This window comes from Panulirus ornatus, chromosome 58, assembly GCF_036320965.1.
Source record: "Panulirus ornatus isolate Po-2019 chromosome 58, ASM3632096v1, whole genome shotgun sequence".
Taxonomy (NCBI): domain Eukaryota; kingdom Metazoa; phylum Arthropoda; class Malacostraca; order Decapoda; family Palinuridae; genus Panulirus; species Panulirus ornatus.
Window position 1 is genome coordinate 27469935 of NC_092281.1, and position 17087 is coordinate 27487021.

The window sequence follows — 17087 nt, forward strand, 5'->3', positions numbered from 1 at the left end:
AAATGTTTGCCATCACTAAGATAACATTTCACTGCATGATATAATCAGTTAAATCTTCATATTCTTAAGGAGTATGAACAACTTAAGCATATATTAGACTTATCAATGCAATTATGCATATAGCACCCTAAGCCATCCTATAAGTTATGTTGGCTACTAATAATAATGATATGCACACCATTATTTGTCAGTTGGAAATATAAATAACTCACAGGCAAATAAAAAAGGACTCAAGAAAAAAACATACAAGGAAAGCCATCATACGAGATTCTTATCCAACTGAAGAGTGATTATCAGCCTATAATACAATCAATATATTTTATCCCTGTGGTAGTGGAGCAAGGATTCTATTATCAGCCTATAATACAATCAATATATTCTATCCCTGTGGTAGGGGAGAAAATTCAATCTTCATATTCCCCACATGTTGTAGAAGGCAACTAAAGAGGGTGAGAGGGGGCTGGTAAACCCTCCTCTTGTTTTGTCAATTACTAAAAGAGAAAACAGAAGGAGCCAAGCAGGGAGTGCTCATCCATGTCAAAGACTCAGATTGGGATGTCTTGAATGTATGTGGATGTATCCAAAATGAGATGAGGGATAGGTAGTATGTTTGAGGAAAGAAACCTGGAAACTTGGCTCGCACACCTCATTCTTCATAACTCCAAATTTTCCTGCAGTGAGTGCTATGAACTTATCCTATCTATTGTCAGATAGGTAGGGACAACAGATTGTAGTAATAGGAAGGAACATCTTGTGGGAGCATAAGGTAAACATATTAAGAAGGAACAACAGGTTGACACTCCAGGTAGTAGTGATTGGCAGATTCATTAGGCAGGAGCTGCTGGAAAGACTGCTCATGAGTTGCCCTCTGCTAGTGGACTGTTATGGGCAGCACCAAAGTTTGAAAAGCAGCAACGGGAGTTCACCAGTTATGGAGACTTTTGCCATGGTCATCCCCTCGAGTGCATTCCCAGAATGAACAAGAATCAGACATGTAGGTGGGGTGACACAATCCATTTCGAGAAATCCCTCCCAAAACTTAATTGGTAATTTTTCCTCAATGAATTCCATTTCTATCTGCTGTCTCTCTCTCTCTCTATATATATATATGTATCCATTTATTTTCCTTTGTCGCAGTCTCCCGTGTTAGCGAGGTAGTGCAAGGAAACTGACGAAAGAATGGCCCAACCCACCCACATACACATGTATATACATACACGTCCACACACGCAAATATACATACCTATACATCACAACGTATACATATATATACACACACAGACATATACATATATACACATGTACATAATTCGTAATCTGCCTTTATTCATTCCCATCGCCACCCCGCCACACATGAAATAACAACCCCCTCCCCCCCTCGTGTGTGCGAGGTAGCGCTTGGAAAAGACAACAAAGGCCACATTCGTTCACACTTAGTCTCTAGCTGTCATGTAATAATGCACCGAAACCACAGCTCCCTTTCCACATCCAGGACCCACACAGAACTTTCCATGGTTTACCCCAGACGCTTCACATGCCCTGGTTCAATCCACTGACACCACGTCGACCACGGTATAACACATCGTTCCAAGTCACTCTATTCCTTGCACACCTTTCACCCTCCTGCATGTTCAGGCCCCAATCACTCAAAATCTTTTTCACTCCATCTTTCCACCTCCAATTTGGTTTCCCACTTCTCCTCCTTCCCTCCACCTCTTGACACATATATCCTCTTGGTCAATCTTTCCTCACTCATTCTCTCCATGTGACCAAACCATTTCAAAACACCCTCCTCTGCTCTCTCAACCACACACTTTTCATAACCACACCTCTCTCTTACCCTTACATTACTTAATCGATCAAACCACCTCACCACATACTGTCCTCAAACACCTCATTTCCAGCACATCCACCCTCCTCCACACAACTCTATCCATAGCCCAAGCCTCGCAACCATTTAACATTGTTGGAACCACTATTCCTTCAAACATACCCATTTTTGCTTTCCAAGATGGAGACATCACACACCCCTGACGCAAACCTACATTAACTGAGAACCAATCACTTTCCTCTCTTCCTACACGTACACATGCCTTACATCCTCGATAAAAACTTTTCACTGCTTCTAACAACTTGCCTCCCACACCATATATTATTAATACCTTCCACAGAGTATCTCTATCAACTCTATCATATGCTTTCTCCAGATCCATAAATGCTACATACAAATCCATTTGCTTTTCGAAGTATTTCTCACATACATTCTTCAAAGCAGACACCTGATCCACACATCCTCTACCACTTCTGAAACCACACTGCTCTTCCCCAATCTGATGCTCTGTACATGCCTTCACCCTCTCAATCAATACCCTCCCATATAATTTCCCAGGAATACTCAACAAACTTATACCTCTGTAATTTGAGCACTCACTTTTATCCCCTCTGCCTTTGTACAATGGCACTATGCAAGCATTCCGCCAATCCTCAGGCACCTCACCATGAGTCATATATACATTAAATATATATATATATATATATATATATATATATATATATATATATATATATATATATATATTCTTTTTCTTTTTTCAAACTATTCGCCATTTCCCACATTAGCGAGGTAGCGTTAAGAACAGAGGACTGGGCCTTTGAGGGAATACCCTCACCTGGCCCAATTCTCTGTTCCTTCTTTTGGGGGAAAAAAAAAAAAAAAAAAAAAAAAAAAAAAAAAAAAAAGAGAGAGAGAGAGAGAGAGAGAGAGAGAGAGAGAGAGAGAGAGAGAGAGGGGAGGATTTCCAGCCCCCTGCTCCCTCCCCTTTTAGTCGCCTTCTACGACACGCAGGGAATACGTGGGAAGTATTCTTAATCCCCTATCCCCAGGGATATATATATATATATGTGTGTGTGTGTGGTGTGAGGTGGTTTGATCGAGTGAGTAACGTAAGGGTAAGAGAGATGTGTGGAAATAAAAAGAGCGTGGTTTAGAGAGCAGAAGAGGGTGTTTTGAAGTGGTTTGGGCACATGGAGAGGATGAGTGAGGAAAGATTGACCAAGAGGATATATGTGTCGGAGGTGGAGGGAGCAAGGAGAAGAGGGAGACCAAATTGGAGGTGGAAAGATGGAGTGAAAAAGATTTTGTGTGATCGGGGCCTGAACATGCAGGAGGGTGAAAGGAGGGCAAGGAATAGAGTGAATTGGAGCGATGTGGTATACCGGGGTTGACGTGCTGTCAGTGGATTGAATCAAGGCATGTGAAGCGTCTGGGGTAAACCATGGAAAGCTGTGTAGGTATGTATATACATGTGTATATGGGGGGGGGGGGGGGGGGGGGGGGGGGCATTTCTTTCGTCTGTTTCCTTGCGCTACCTCGCAAACGCGGGAGACAGCGACAAAGTATATAAAAAATATATATATATATTATATATATATATATATATATATATATATATATATATATATATATATATATATATATATATATATATATATATATATATATTTTTTTTTTATACTTTGTCGCTGTCTCCCGCGTTTGCGAGGTAGCGCAAGGAAACAGACGAAAGAAATGGCCCCCCCCCCCATACACATGTACATACACACGTCCACACACGCAAATATACATACCTACACAGCTTTCCATGGTTTACCCCAGACGCTTCACATACCTTGATTCACTCCACTGACAGCACGTCAACCCCTGTATACCACATCGCTCCAATTTACTCTATTCCTTGCCCTCCTTACACCCTCCTGCATGTTCAGGCCCCGATCACACAAAATCTTTTTCACTCCATCTTTCCACCTCCAATTTGGTCTCCCTCTTCTCTTCGTTCCCTCCACCTCCGACACATATATCCTCTTGGTCAATCTTTCCTCACTCATTCTCTCCATGTGCCCAAACCATTTCAAAACACCCTCTTCTGCTCTCTCAACCACGCTCTTTTTATTTCCACACATCTCTCTTACCCTTACGTTACTTACTCGATCAAACCACCTCACACCACACATTGTCCTCAAACATCTCATTTCCAGCACATCCATCCTCCTGCGCACAACTCTATCCATAGCCCACGCCTCGCAACCATACAACATTGTTGGAACCACTATTCCTTCAAACATACCCATTTTTGCTTTCCGAGATAATGTTCTCGACTTCCACACATTTTTCAAGGCTCCCAAAATTTTCGCCCCCTCCCCCACCCTATGATCCACTTCCGCTTCCATGGTTCCATCCGCTGACAGATCCACTCCCAGATATCTAAAACACTTCACTTCCTCCAGTTTTTCTCCATTCAAACTCACCTCCCAATTGACTTGACCCTCAACCCTACTGTACCTAATAACCTTGCTCTTATTCACATTTACTCTTAACTTTCTTCTTCCACACACTTTACCAAACTCAGTCACCAGCTTCTGCAGTTTCTCACATGAATCAGCCACCAGCGCTGTATCATCAGCGAACAACAACTGACTCACTTCCCAAGCTCTCTCATCCCCAACAGACTTCATACTTGCCCCTCTTTCCAGGACTCTTGCATTTACCTCCCTAACAACCCCATCCATAAACAAATTAAACAACCATGGAGACATCACACACCCCTGCCGCAAACCTACATTCACTGAGAACCAATCACTTTCCTCTCTTCCTACACGTACACATGCCTTACATCCTCGATAAAAACTTTTCACTGCTTCTAACAACTTGCCTCCCACACCATATATTCTTAATACCTTCCACAGAGCATCTCTATCAACTCTATCATATGCCTTCTCCAGATCCATAAATGCTACATACAAATCCATTTGCTTTTCTAAGTATTTCTCACATACATTCTTCAAAGCAAACACCTGATCCACACATCCTCTACCACTTCTGAAACCGCACTGCTCTTCCCCAATCTGATGCTCTGTACATGCCTTCACCCTCTCAATCAATACCCTCCCATATAATTTACCAGGAATACTCAACAAACTTATACCTCTGTAATTTGAGCACTCACTCTTATCCCCTTTGCCTTTGTACAATGGCACTATGCACGCATTCCGCCAATCCTCAGGCACCTCACCATGAGTCATACATACATTAAATAACCTTACCAACCAGTCAACAATACAGTCACCCCCTTTTTTAATAAATTCCACTGCAATACCATCCAAACCTGCTGCCTTGCCGGCTTTCATTTTCCGCAAAGCTTTTACTACCTCTTCTCTGTTTACCAAATCATTTTCCCTAACGCTCTCACTTTGCACACCACCTCGACCAAAACACCCTATATCTGCCACTCTGTCATCAGACACATTCAACAAACCTTCAAAATACTCATTCCATCTCCTTCTCACATCACCACTACTTGTTATCACCTCCCCATTTACGCCCTTCACTGAAGTTCCCATTTGCTCCCTTGTCTTACGCACCCTATTTACCTCCTTCCAGAACATCTTTTTATTCTCCCTAAAATTTACTGATAGTCTCTCACCCCAACTCTCATTTGCCCTTTTTTTCACCTCTTGCACCTTTCTCTTTACCTCCTGTCTCTTTCTTTTATACTTCTCCCACTCAATTGCATTTTTTCCCTGCAAAAATCGTCCAAATGCCTCTCTCTTCTCTTTCACTAATACTCTTACTTCTTCATCCCACCACTCACTACCCTTTCTAAACAGCCCAACTCCCACTCTTCTCATGCCACAAGCATCTTTTGCACAATCCATCACTGATTCCCTAAATACATCCCATTCCTCCCCCACTCCCCTTACTTCCACTGTTCTCACCTTTTTCCATTCTGTACACAGTCTCTCCTGGTACTTCCCCACACAGGTCTCCTTCCCAAGCTCACTTACTCTCACCACCTTCTTCACCCCAACATTCACTCCTCTTTTCTGAAAACCCATGCTAATCTTCACCTTAGCCTCCACAAGATAATGATCAGACATCCCTCCAGTTGCACCTCTCAGCACATTAACATCCAAAAGTCTCTCTTTCGCACGCCTGTCAATTAACACGTAATCCAATAACGCTCTCTGGCCATCTCTCCTACTTACATAAGTATACTTATGTATATCTCGCTTTTTAAACCAGGTATTCCCAATCATCAGTCCTTTTTCAGCACATAAATCTACAAGCTCTTCACCATTTCCATTTACAACACTGAACACCCCATGCATACCAATTATTCCCTCAACTGCCACATTACTCACCTTTGCATTCAAATCACCCATCACTATAACCCGGTCTCGTGCATCAAAACCGCTAACACACTCATTCAGCTGCTCCCAAAACACTTGCCTCTCATGATCTTTCTTCTCATGCCCAGGTGCATATGCACCAATAATCACCCACCTCTCTCCATCAACTTTCAATTTTACCCATACTAATCGAGAATTTACTTTCTTAAATTCTATCACAAGAATCACAAGGTTATTAGGTACAGTAGGGTTGAGGGTCAAGTCAATTGGGAGGTGAGTTTGAATGGAGAAAAACTGGAGGAAGTGAAGTGTTTTAGATATCTGGGAGTGGATCTGGCAGTGGATGGAACCATGGAAGTGGAAGTGAATCATAGGGTGGGGGAGGGGGCGAAAATCCTGGGAGCCTTGAAGAATGTGTGGAAGTTGAGAACATTATCTCGGAAAGCAAAAATGGGTATGTTTGAAGGAATAGTGGTTCCAACAATGTTGTATGGTTGCGAGGCGTGAGCTATGGATAGAGTTGTGCGCAGGAGGGTGGATGTGCTGGAAATGAGATGTTTGAGGACAATGTGTGGTGTGAGGTGGTTTGATCGAGTAAGTAATGTAAGGGTAAGAGAGATGTGTGGAAATAAAAAGAGCATGGTTGAGAGAGCAGAAGAGGGTGTTTTGAAATGGTTTGGGCACATGGAGAGAATGAGTGAGGAAAGATTGACCAAGAGGATATATGTGTCAGAGGTGGAGGGAACGAGGAGAAGTGGGAGACCAAATTGGAGGTGAAAAGATGGAGTGAAAAAGATTTTGAGTGATCGGGGCCTGAACATGCAGGAGGGTGAACGGAGGGCAAGGAATAGAGTGAATTGGATCGATGTGGTATACAGGGGTTGACGTGCTGTCAGTGGATTGAATCAGGGCATGTGAAGCGTCTGGGGTAAACCATGGAAAGTTGTGTGGGGCCTGGATGTGGAAAAGGAGCTGTGGTTTCAGGCATTATTGCATGACAGCTAGAGACTGAGTGTGAACAAATGGGGTCTTTGTTGTCTTTTCCTAGCACTACCTCGCACACATGAGGGGGGAGGGGGATGGTATTCCATGTGTGGCGAGGTGGCGATGGGAATGAATAAAGGCAGACAGTGTGAACTGTGTGCATGGGTATATATGTATGTGTCTGTGTGTGTATATATATGTGTACATTGAGATGTATAGGTATGTATATTTGCGTGTCAGGACGTGTATGTATATACATGTGTATGGGTTGGGCCATTTCTTTCATCTGTTTCCTTGCACTACCTCGCAAACGCGGGAGACAGGAAAAAAAAAAAAAAAAAAAAAAAAAAAAAAAAAAAATCAAATGTAAAAAACTTTCTTTTGCATATCTATAATACCATTTTACTCTGATTACATCTGCAAAACATCTTTCTATACAATTTTCATTCACATTTATGAGATATTACAATCAGTACTGAAGCTATTACAATTCCTTGAGGAATACCTGACAAAACGAATGGAAAATGGTTGAGAAAACAATATCAAAGATAATACTATGCAGTGGAGGACAAGGGAATATGCAAAGTAATAATGAAAAATTAAAGAGGATGTGGATGACAATAGATAAGAAGAGATGGGGAGAATGGAAAAAAAGATGTACTAAGATGAAAAGCTAATGGGAGGGAGAACAATATGGTTGACGGAATGAGCGAACAGCCCATTCAGCAGAAAAAATAAGAAGACAGATATATATATCACGATGTTTACAATTTTTGACTAAAGGATGAAATTAAAATGAAACATTCAAGAGAACAGATGCTTACAAAATATTTCCTGTGTGATGACAATTTGGTTTAAATCCTTACCTCATGGGAGCGGAACTTTGAGTCATCTAGCTTCTTCACTGCATATTTCATGTCCTCATATCTGAGGAACTCAACAACACCTGTGCCATCTTTGTACACATCAGCATAACAGACATCACCTGCTTCTCGCATGTGATCTTTCAAATCTTGCCAGCTACCCGTTGGGGGTAAACCTAAAATTTCATAATATTAAATCAGTTATATACAGAGTGTGTCAATGACATATACATATATTGAAGAGGAAAACTTATCTTAACCCTTTCCTTAATATCAGTAAATATATGCATACTGGTAAAGCTGCTGCACGAAAAGCATATACACAGCACATTTTGAAACCCAGTAACGGCACTTCAAACCTGGTCCCTTTCAACTTATCCATGCCAGTAGCTGCACTCATTTTTGCGACTTCAAAATATGTAATACTATACAAGCAAAATAGCGAACTCTCCAATAATTTCCGATTTCTACAGAGACCATGTCCAACTTTTGTTCACTTCCTCCTTATACATTTCTTTTACGAATATCTGTTATTCTTTATATGTCACCAAACCAGATGTAAAATAAACTGAAGTGCATCACTCACACACGATACTCTAATCTAAATGTTCTTCCAAAATGGTAATTAGCATCCAGTACACTTGATGCTATAGCTAACAGATGATGCAGTTGCATAATCTTAAAAGAAAACTTGTATAAATGCAATTAGTGAATGAAAACCCAAATCACAATTGTAAGGTTTTAAAGAAGGTGCAACAAAATTCTTTGATTTTGGGTTGCCTTTTGCAGCAGCACTGACTACAATGGCCAAAACAGTATAGCTTGACATCTATTACACTGCTTCCATTCAACATACTTGACGGCACTGATTTATAAAACTAAGTAACCAGTCATATAGAATTGAAACAAAGGCCAAATCCTATCCAGAAAGCTATTTTATATTTAAGAATTCTAAGGCATCACTAAAAAAGCAAATAAATGTAAAACAAACATGTCCATCGCTATGAATCCAAACAATGAAAGCCAAGACCACTCTAATAAGAGGGGGATTAAGATGATCATATACTCAGAAATGGGAAGGGCACTTAACATTAAATCCCAAGTGAGAGAACTCTCTGGTGATGTAATACACAAATTTCAAATAACCTTTGCAAATGCTAAAAATATTAGACAAGTAAAAAGCAATTTTAGTAACTGCTGTCTTAAATATGTAGAATTACTTTTATTTGCATGGTTTTCATAACCAAACTTTTACATTCCCAACCAAGTTACAAAATCAGTAATCATCAGTTCCTGTACTGCCTTCCCAACCCTTAAGAAAATATGGGAGCCTTATACATTTTAAATGTGAAGATCTAACTCTACAGATTCTGTTACGTACTAGAATTATTTTCAGCAGAAATTATATACAAACAAAGCTATCTGCAAAACCCAAATATCTAGAATTCCATCAAAAAATAAATCAATCTAACTTTAGTTGAAAGCTTCCCCCATAAAGTCATTGAATAATTAATTTCTAACACCAAAAGTGTTATAAAAAGTTAAGAGTAAATGTGAATAAGAGCAAGGTTATTAGGTACAGTAGGGTTGAGGGTCAAGTCAACTGGGAGGTAAGTTTGAATGGAGAAAAACTGGAGGAAGTAAAGTGTTTTAGATATCTGGGAGTGGATTTGGCAGCGGATGGAACCATGGAAGTGGAAGTGAATCATAGGGTGGGGGAGGGGGCGAAAATCCTGGGAGCCTTGAAGAATGTGTGGAAGTTGAGAACATTATCTCGGAAAGCAAAAATGGGTATGTTTGAAGGAATAGTGGTTCCAACAATGTTGTATGGTTGCGAGGCGTGGGCTATGGATAGAGTTGTGCACAGGAGGGTGGATGTGCTGGAAATGAGATGTTTGAGGACAATGTGTGGTGTGAGGTGGTTTGATCGAGTAAGTAATGTAAGGGTAAGAGAGATGTGTGGAAATAAAAAGAGCGTGGTTGAGAGAGCAGAAGAGGGTGTTTTGAAATGGTTTGGGCACATGGAGAGAATGAGTGAGGAAAGATTGACCAAGAGGATATATGTGTCGGAGGTGGAGGGAACGAGGAGAAGTGGGAGACCAAACTGGAGGTGGAAAGATGGAGTGAAAAAGATTTTGTGTGATCGGGGGCTGAACATGCAGGAGGGTGAAAGGAGGGCAAGGAACAGAGTGAATTGGATCGGTGTGGTATACCAGGGTTGACGTGTGGACGTGTGTGTGTATACATTTGTGTATGGGGGTGGGTTGGGCCATTTCTTTCGTCTGTTTCCTTGCACTACCTCGCAAACGCGGAAGACAGCGACAAAGCAAAATAAATAAAATAAATACCAAAAACTCTTATATTTTTTGCACTCAGGAAGTAGGTTTCTACAGTAATATTTCAACTGCATGTGTCACATATTGGGGCACGTATCCTCTCCACTAAGTGAATATACTGAAACGACGTAAAATGATAAGTAAACAAAGAATTGTCTCAATATGGTAATCCTTTTGAAATTAGGAGGCCATACTTCAAAACCTTTCTTATCGCCCATACTTTGTCTTTCAACTCCCATCTAGTCTGACAATACGACATAAGTATAACCTCTATATAATTCAAATACTAGACATAATTGCTTTAGCCTCAGTATTTGCTATTTCAATACTCCTGATAAAAGTATACATAGGATACTATGAAAATTCTGAACTCATTATGCTGTGAGTGAACCCTTACAATTCAATCTAAGGGATGGATTGAAGTATAAAGTGATACAGCTTTAAGAGCACTTTTTAATCATTACACCATCACATTCTGAGCCATCAGTAATTATCATTATTCTACTGACATAAAAGGTTTTATGGTGAAGGAATTTACTATGGTACTGTGGAGGTAATGTTGCTTATGGTGGTTCACAGACAATCCATGCAAAATTCAATCTCAAGAACCTTGTTATAGGGAAGGAAACAAACAAATCCTAATTCTTGAATTGAATTATGTCCAAACTAAACTCAATGGAATTTTTCTATTTTTAAACAAAAAAGTTTAAAAAATTCAGCAGTCCATGAAATACCTCAGTCCTCCTAGAATCAGCAAAAATATGGTTATATCCATGTTTAGATGGAAGATATTTAGGCCTAAAGAGATAAATTTCTTTGCATCTTAAATTCATACAGAGTTTGGAAGAATCTACAAAGACAACTGAGGATCCAATAGCTCTTCTATACACTCAACATTATGAATATCAATTTTCTGCAGGTCATCAGTGAGGAATGAATAGACCAGGAAACCTGTGTCCAGGACATATGAATGGCTGCCAAGTGTTGCTATGGTCATTGTGGCACTTTCTTCTGAGATTACCATTCTCTGGAAACTATTCTGAAGAGGAAATACACATGTAAATATATATAAATGTACATACAATAACCACAATGTGGAGTGAAAAAGGAAAAGTGGATGTAAAACTAGATTTGAGATGTAGAGAAGGATGGGGAACTACTGAATCAAAAGATGGGAATGTGGAGAGTATTTTGAAGAATTGATGATTATGGGAGAAGGTGAGGCAGCAGTTGTTACATGTATGGGTATAAAGACTGAAGGAAAAGGATGTAGGTGCTGGTGCCTATAAAATGACGGGAGGTAAATTGGGGCAATAATGAGACGAAGTAGATAAGGCACCTTGAGTGGATGGGATTACAGCCAAAATGTTGAAGTATGAAGGTTCAGAAAGTGATTAGAGTGGGTGTGTGTCATATGCACAATTTACCACGGAAGCATAAGGTTGTGCATGAGGATTGGGTGAAAGCTATTATTCCTTTATTCAAAAGAAAAACATGCTAAGGATACACATGGCAATTACAGTGGAACAAGTCCGTTATGTAGACCTGGAAAAGTGTATGCTAGAGTATTGGAAAAAAAAAAAAAAAAAAAAAGGAAGAGACTGAATGCAGAATTAGTGAAAAAAGAGGTTTCAGGCAGGGTATATGTGTACAAGATTCTTACAGTGAGAAGTGACTGGAAAAGTACCTAGCAAAAGGTCAAAGGCTTTATGCAGCTTGAGAAAGCACATGACAGAAGAAAGGAATGTGTTTAGGATACAGGAAGTAGGAGTATAGCTGTTGGATGGTGCAAGAGTTTTCTAAAGAGAGGAAAATTCCTGTGCAAGAGTAGATGAACAGTTGAAAAAAAATGTGTGTGTACTGGTTGGCATAAGGTAAGGCTGTGTAATGTCAACTTGGCTTTTTAACACATATGGAGGGAGCAATAGATGAAAGCAAAACTAGAGAAAGGGGTAGGGAAATGGAGTGGTGGAGAAATGGTGGCTTGTGACAAGCATGTTTGCAGATAATCCTGGGTTATCTACTATGAGCGAAGAGTTGCATAAGTTCTAAGGGTGTCTTACGACCTGTGTAGGTGTATGCAACTGAAAATAAAAGTAAAGTAATAGTGTATGAAATGAAAGAGTTAAAAGCACAAATTTTGCAAAACCCTACAGAGCAAGAAGAAATTGACTTAAACATATGAGGGTAGCAAGACTAAAAAAGGTGAGATTTTACGTATTTGGGAGCTACCTTGGGGATGATGATACTGAAGGAATAATAAGGGAAAAACAATAAAGGATAAAGGTTTACGTGTGGAAATAACTTGGAAGGAGCATGAGGAATGACTAGATGGAATGAGGAAAGTAATGAGAGATTTGACAAAGCAAGGAAAGCATGGGGAAATAATTGTGGCATGATAGAATGGGTGAAACATAATACTTAGAAGGGGTTTGGGCATGTGGAAAGAATGTAAGACGGAGTTTAAAATAGTGTACAACAGTACGATCAATGGGGCTGGCATGAAAGGAAGATTACATGTGACATGGGGAAATAGAGAGGAAAACCATAAAAACATTGGGAGAGAAACGGGGGAAAATGTGTGCAACGGAGTATGTGAAGACTGCATGTAAATAAAGGGATAAGTAGAGACTCTTTTGCTGTAGCTACCTCGTAGATGGGAGTTCCCATAGTGAGCAGGCATCAGTTGCATAGATATTAATATTAAGCTATATCTACTAAATCCTCATCACAAGAAACACCCCTCTTACTTTCCACTTCACCCTGTGAGCAAATATAAGTAATATGTTTACAGTAACCACACAGTGACAAGTGTCATTTTGTGAACTTGGGTCGTAAGAAACACTTATCACTCCTTACCTCCACACCACTGGCTATGCCAGGTGATCTACTCGTTAACTTTAGTGCCATCCACAGTCATGTATGGTATGTTAGCTAACATGTTTGTCCATATCCTATATTTCCCAATCAGTAACCTCATCAACACCAGGTTGCTAAAGCGTTACAGCAGCATCAGATGTACAGTGGACAGCCATATCAACAAAGTGGGATAATTCAACATCCGCAGACTAGTGTCTACAACACTGTTAATCCTCAAACTACAAAACTCCGAATATTTAGGGATACCTGTTCAAAAATTTACCAATAAAACACAGGTCTTATCAAAATCACAAGGTCGTGTTTCTACTGGTATTTTGTTTTGAGTAACTGAAAACGGTTACAAAAGGCAGAAATCTTATGTTATTTTGGAGGGCAAAAAATAGGTGTCTGAAGGTACAATAGTCCTAACAATGCAAAGAATGGGCTATAGACGAGGACGTGCAGAGGTGGATGGATGTGTTTGTAATGAAATGTTTGAGGACAGTACATGGTGCGAGGGGGATAGATCAAGCAACAAAATAATGAGAGAGAGATGAGGTAACAAAATTTGAGAAAGCTGATGAGGTTGTGCAAAAACGGTTATGACATGTTAACAGAATAATTTAGAAGTTGAGAGGACACAAGTCAGATAATGGAGGGGTTAAGAAAGGAGACCAGCGTGAAAAATATCTTGAGAGATTGGGGCCTAAACATGCAGGAGGGTGAAAGGCATGCTGGGGATACAATGAATTGATATAATATGTACGTGGATAATGTGCTGTCAACAGACTGAACCAGGACACACGAAGTGGCCAAGAGAGACCACGGAAAGGTCTGTGGAGCCTGGTTGATGATGAAGGTGCTGTGTTTTTTGTGCAATGGACATGACTGCTAGAGAGCAGAAGGGAGTGAATAACTTTATTCATCTATTCCTGGAGCTATCTCACAAAAACATATGAAAAAAGTCTCCTGTATCTAATACACTTTACCCTATCATTATGTAAATTGATTTAGCAACTGGTGCCATTTCAATGGTAAATCAGACCCTATCTAAAGATTCTTACTAAGAATGATGATGTGGGAGCAAGGAAGGTGTTGGCAGAGTGGGTATGGGGTAGAGTGAATCATGTGACAAGACTTCCAAAGGAAGTTTATCCACTTCAATATATATTTATGTTTGTTGAAGTGATTTCCCACAGCATTATCTATCTAAAGGTTTTCAAATTCGCTAATCTCACTCTTATGGCAGGTTAATTTTATGTAAACTTAGTTTTCCATATACGATGACCATTATTGACTGGAATATAATAATTTCTATCTCTATCCATCTCTATCTCCAATACCTGCTCAACTGAAAATCCCTCAAGGACGTGGCCATTGCAATAGAACTTCCATAAAAATGAACACCAGTGCCGTTTCTCAGCCTTTAGTGCCTCACCCTTAACAGGACATTGGCAGCAGGAAACTCTAGCACAGTGTTTGCAGAGGCTCCTACATAAAGTTACTACGGGCTACTATTACCCAAAGCCTCTGCCAAATATTCGCACCTACAACTTCAACATAATGCTCCTGTCCAAATGTTCTACTTCTATCTACTGCCCCAACCAATTTGCCAAGGGCAAGGCTATCTTTGGCAAAGGATAGTGCATAGTGCTCCACAGGAAAATCTGGAGTTATGAAGAATGAGCTGTGCGAGTTAAGTGTTGTCAAGCGTTATGTATGGCAAGGAGATATTGTAAGTTTGTGGACAGAATGCCAGTAGCCCACGTGTGGGTGAGGCAGAAACAAGACAGCTACCTGGGTCAGAGGACTGCAACTTGACAACCACTGAAGTGCTGGCTCACTATTTAGCCATAACTAAGCCTCCAAACATCCAGGCAGGTAGTACTGGTGATATATCTCCCTAGTTGTTGGTTACATACCTACTACTCCCTAGCAAGGTAATGCACCATAACTCTCATTTCCTCTATCATCAGGCAGGCATTCCATAAAAGTAAACCAATCTCTCGCATTGTGGGAGTTAAGTTCCACAAAAACCCTGCATGAAGAGAAATTTGTGGAAGACACAAGCAAATTTTCCAGTTACTTTCATATTAGGTTGCCTTTGTTCTTAAAAAAAAAAAAAAAAAAAAAAAAAAAAAAAAAAAATCTAGCCATCCTTTCCTTGTCTGATATGGCTCTGGCTCAGACATTTATTCTTTACATAAGTGCTCTTAAGTCTTCAGAAATTTGCACCTCAACTGAAGGTCAATAAAGCTGATTCTCGTCATCTTATATTCCATGTATAACGTGCACTTTCTTCATCTTCTACAAATGTGAATTTCTAACCTATGTTGTTATCTTGGTATAAAACAGATAAGAACGAAAACACTGCTCTTCATATTTTCTCTGCATTCTTCTTGTTGCAGAATGTAGATTCACTCTAGTTGTAAGCACGCTCCAGCACTGACATCACCTCACCAGCATCACGTATGAAGATTTCTTGCCCAGAAAGGTTTTCTTCCATTTAACCGTTATTCTGGGATAGACATTCCTGGACTTTTTGATGCCACGTATTCCCTGCGTGTCGTAGAAGGCGACTAAAAGGGGAGGGAGCGGGGGGGCTGGAAATCCTCCCCTCTCACTTTTTTTTTTTTTTTTCTAATTTTCCAAAAGAGGGAACAGAGAAGGGGCCCAGGTGAGGATATTCCCTCAAGGGCCCAGTCCTCTGTTCTCAACGCTACCTCGCTAATGGGGGAAATGGCGAATAGTATGAAAGAAAAGAAAGAAAATACAAACAAAGCAGAATGTAGGAAAATCACATTAGGAGGTAGACCCAAATCATTGTACAAGTAGCATATGACCAAAACAAAAACAATGGTAACTGCAAGACTGATCTGCTGGTGGGAATGTGGCATGCCCCATTCAAGACCCACACTAACAACAACCAATGACTCTCACCAAAGTTTTGGTGCACTTTCAAGTGTGCTGACACTCCCTTACCATCATCTATATGTTGTAAGACTTCTGGCTTTATTTCTAAGGTCAAAGATGTTATATTTATAACTGCACGTTCTAGAGTAGAAGACATTTATGGATGTATGGATGCTATATTAACACAAACATAAACAGAGCGGGCTGCAGGAAAATCACTCAAGCTGATATACTCAAACTACAAAGATCCACACAAAACAGTGGTAAGTGCTAAAATGACCCACTGGAAAGGACCTGGAATACTCCACACTGGATACACGCCTACCCTATCCATTAAACCCTCACTAATGTTTTGGACACTTTCTACCTTGCCAACATTTCCCAACCAGCACATCATAAGATTTCTGGCTTCATTTCTAAGGTCAGAGACGTTCTCTTCCGTTTAAATGCTCGTTCTGGGGTAGATGTTGCAGGATGTTTGGATGCCATATCAACAAACACACAGCAGAATGCAGGAAAATCACATTATCAGAAACAGCATAGATCTGTACACAATGGTGGTAACTGCAAGACTGACCAGCAGGTGGGATCATGGTGCACTTCACCTGCCAACCCAACTAAAGTTTTGACAAAACTTCCACTGCACACACCCACTCAGTAGCAATTTTGATAGCATAAATAGAGGTACTGGTAGTTCCTTGCATAATAGTGAAATTTCATATAGTGGTCCTGCAAAGAGAAAGGACTGGCAGCCTGGACAAACATTAGGTAAAACTGCACTAGAATTGCCCTCTACCTGTGGTCTGTTAAGGGTTAGTCCTAAATGCTAAGAAGCGCTGAAGTTATGGTAACTATTGCAGTGTCTACCCCTTTAATGAGTTTCCGGACAGAATTGTGATCTGAGATTTAGCACTTACCACCATTTTGTGTGGATCTTTGTAGTTTG

The 17087-nt window shown here is 40.3% G+C and overlaps 1 protein-coding gene across 6 annotated transcripts in view; it reads right to left on the reverse strand.

Moving 5' to 3' along the window:
- Positions 1-17087, reverse strand: part of SF2 (splicing factor 2) — a 36381-nt gene that overhangs the window by 1916 nt on the left and 17378 nt on the right. For all 6 annotated transcript variants that reach the window (XR_011716940.1, XR_011716939.1, XM_071695608.1 and 3 more), the window contains exon 3: positions 8037-8209. Coding sequence is in view for 4 of the 6 variants with exons in the window: in XM_071695608.1 (XP_071551709.1) it covers positions 8037-8209 (173 nt within the window). In the remaining 2 variants the exon portion in view is untranslated. The remainder of the gene's footprint in view (positions 1-8036; positions 8210-17087) is intronic.